Raw genomic sequence first — 3,327 nt, forward strand, 5'->3', positions numbered from 1 at the left:
GATGCAATAAATCATTTTTGGTTCCCCAAAGAAACGTGAACCTTTTTCCACTATAAAAGACCTTTTGTGGAATGGTGGCATTTTAAGGGGTTCTTTACTGGCATGGACGGTTCCATGAAGAACCTTTAGCATCCATTGAAACTTTCAAATGCACAAAAAGTTCTTTATAGTGAAAAAAGGTATTCAGATATTTAAAATGTTTTTCACACTTTAAAAAAAATGGTTCTATTAAAAACTGTTCATTGAAAGGTTCTCTGGGGAACAAATAATGTTTTTTCTATTGCACCACAGTGAAAACCCCCTTTTGGAACCTTTATTTTTAAGAGTGCAGTGGTAAGAAAGAGCAAACTCACCCCTCTTGTGGCAGGCCTTCAGATGATGTCCAGGGGGTTTGAAGTGCACTCCGGAGAGTTTCGCTCCAGTGCTACCTAGACGAGACATGCCCAGCGGGCTTCCGTTCTGTTCCAGGCGGGCCATTTTGGCCGGAGGGGCCTTGGTGTCATTCAGGTTGTTGACCATCTCACAGTTCTCCTTCCCCTGGCATGTTTCGCTGAGATGCTCCATGGTTCTCAGCACCAATGTGCACTGTCACCTGGAGGGAAAAATAAGAAGAAAAGCGGCGGCGTCATGACGGCTGGATGATCAAGCACCATAAAATAAACATCATAAACTTTTTCCCCCAATTATAAAGATTACTGAACCTAAAAAACAATGAAAATGCAACATAAACTGTCTCTTCCATGTAGACTGAAATGTCAAATCAAGCCAAATGTTACATGGCATTTACAATGTTTCATGCAATGATCACATTCCCATTCCTAAGTGCATGTATTATGTATGTCTAACCCACTGCAGAATCCCATGTGGAGAGCAAACAAGCTAGTTTTTGTAAAGTCGCATTAATGTGCAGAGGAGTCCACTTCAGTGATCAGCGCACCGTGCAATGAACCTTTCCTTACAAGGGAGACAGGCTGTGAAATATTTAGCGGATCAGATCTATTGGTATAAAACTGAAAGACCCTGAATTCCTGATTGAAGTTGAGACACGCATGTCAGTGAGAAGATTTTTGGTTGCAACCGTTTGTATTTAATGACACCCAAAACAAGTTTCCCTAAAACGCCAAAACAAAAGAAAGTCCTCGGATTATCTAAGATTACCGGAAAAGGGACATGCACCTTGTCTCAACATTGCATTCGCAGCGATAAAGGAACATTGCACCAGACACCATGACAGACGGGGTTAGATTTCATCAAACAGGCCAAACAAGACATCAGACATGCAACAATGAATTCCACAGCACTGAACACCAGATGTATAAAACTGAAAGACCCTGAATTCCTGATTGAAGTTGAGACACGCATGTAAAACAAAAACACAGTGAGAAGATTTTTGGTTGCAACCGTTTGTATTTAATGACACCCAAAACAAGTTTCCCTAAAACACCAAAACAAAAGAAAGTCCTCGGATTATCTAAGATTACCGGAAAAGGGATATGCACCTTGTCTCAACATTGCATTCGCAGCGATAAAGGAACATTGCACCAGACACCATGACAGACGGGGTTAGATTTCATCAAACAGGCCAAACAAGACATCAGACATGCAACAATGAATTCCACAGCACTGAACACCAGATGAACTTATGTGACTTCATTTAAAAACCAATAAAACAGGTATAGAGGATATAAAAAAAATGAACTTTGTGCACTTTCCATGTGAATGGAAACACTCTAATAGTAAAAACGAGTAAGTGTTATCTTAAAAACATATATTTCTACTTCTCCAGACCCTTAAAATTCATTGCTGTAACCTAAAGCAGGTTGATTCAGGCATATAACACATATATAACTAGATAATGTACAGGTTGCATTACATTTTAGGTGCATATCATAAAAATCAATGATTAAAAATGTCTAGTGTGCATATAGAAATATATGTTTTATTTTATTTAGATTTAAAAAATAAAAGATAACATTTACAAATAAAATAAATCATTCAATAAAACACAAAGAAATAAGAAAAATAACAAGGCTGAACTCACCACTTTAAGAAGAACATATAAAGGAGCTGTGGATGAACAGCGACTTCAAGTTTTGGCAGGAGGAGCACAAACTTCACTCGAAAATCAGTTTTATGTCAGCTATTCTATTCTGAAACATAGAAAACTTCCAGATCGTCCACGCCAAAACCTAATGTCAAACGCTAAGCCATGAATCACAGCGCATAATACACGTAGAACCATATAGACGAAGCGCAAAGTACTTTAAAATGTGATGAGAGCTAAAGACCGTAGTCGCATGCAATCAAGCCGAAATGCAACGAGTTCAATAGAGTTTACGATCACATCCACCGTCCGTTCTGTGCGCAGAATAACGCTTAAAAATAAAAGTAACCGCCAGCGTTCCCTACACATCCCATTGAGCTTCACCAATACGCGCCTATAGGACCAGAAGCGCTCGTGAATCGCCTCTCATCTGGCCAAACAACAGCACGAAGCCCTCTCATCTCGAGCCGATCTGCGGATCCGAAGCAGCTTTAAAAGTGCGCGATACACTTTCGAACGTCGAATGAAACATCAAAGCATCCGAACATTCCTGACGCACGTCAGCGCTACATTGTATCTTCCGCTTGTTACATTTGTAACATTCGCGCTCGGTCCTTTTCTTTCTGTTTCCCTTCTGTTTCTGTCTCTCTCTCTCTCTCTCTCTCTCTCTCTCTCTCTGTCCCCATTAAATTATGAGTTGCATCGGCTCATCCCTCCCTCTCCGCGCTGTCTGCCGCTTCTCCTCATCTCTAAACCTCCTAAACGACGCGATTGAAGACGGATTTCGGGTCCTCACGCGTCTGTCGCTGTCCTGGAGGAGGATGGACGCGAGAATAAAGTAAAAGTGCCGGAGAACGAGGATGATGATGATGGTGGATTTCCGCCTGCACGCGCGCAGGAATTTTTAATCAGCTTGATTAGAGTGAGGCGGTTCTGCATTTATTACTGAATCTACACACACATCCTGTACACACACACACACACACACACACACACACACACACATACAGGATGCACATGCACCGAGCAACACAATAAAATCATTTTGCATTTTTTTTTGTCACAAAATAAACCATCTTTATTTGTGAGCGTGTGCATTTGGATCCCGATGGTGCGTGTTGAGATGTTAGTGATGAGTTGATCAGCACAACCGGGGGATATAGCAAGCAAACGCGAATGATCGTATGATCGAGTGTGATGATATTATAGCTGGGGTTTTGGCGCGATTCTTTTTTTTTTAAGTTGCAAAAGAGCCTCAAGAGTACAATATTTCTTATAGCAAA

At 40.9% G+C, this 3,327-nt stretch overlaps 1 protein-coding gene across 1 annotated transcript in view; it reads right to left on the minus strand.

Moving 5' to 3' along the window:
- The window catches only part of LOC107569796 (DNA-binding protein SATB1-like), a 29,714-nt gene extending 26,748 nt beyond the window's left edge, over positions 1 to 2,966 (minus strand). The window contains exons 1-2 of the mRNA XM_016255951.1: positions 2,042 to 2,966; positions 354 to 592 (exon numbers count right to left, since the gene is read on the minus strand). Coding sequence (XP_016111437.1) covers positions 354 to 564 — 211 coding nt within the window. The 5' untranslated portion in view covers positions 565 to 592; positions 2,042 to 2,966. The remainder of the gene's footprint in view (positions 1 to 353; positions 593 to 2,041) is intronic.
- Positions 2,967 to 3,327: the final 361 nt, after the last annotated feature.

The sequence above is a fragment of the Sinocyclocheilus grahami genome, unplaced genomic scaffold, assembly GCF_001515645.1.
Source record: "Sinocyclocheilus grahami isolate Dianchi unplaced genomic scaffold, SAMN03320097.WGS_v1.1 scaffold1382.1, whole genome shotgun sequence".
NCBI classification, from domain to species: domain Eukaryota; kingdom Metazoa; phylum Chordata; class Actinopteri; order Cypriniformes; family Cyprinidae; genus Sinocyclocheilus; species Sinocyclocheilus grahami.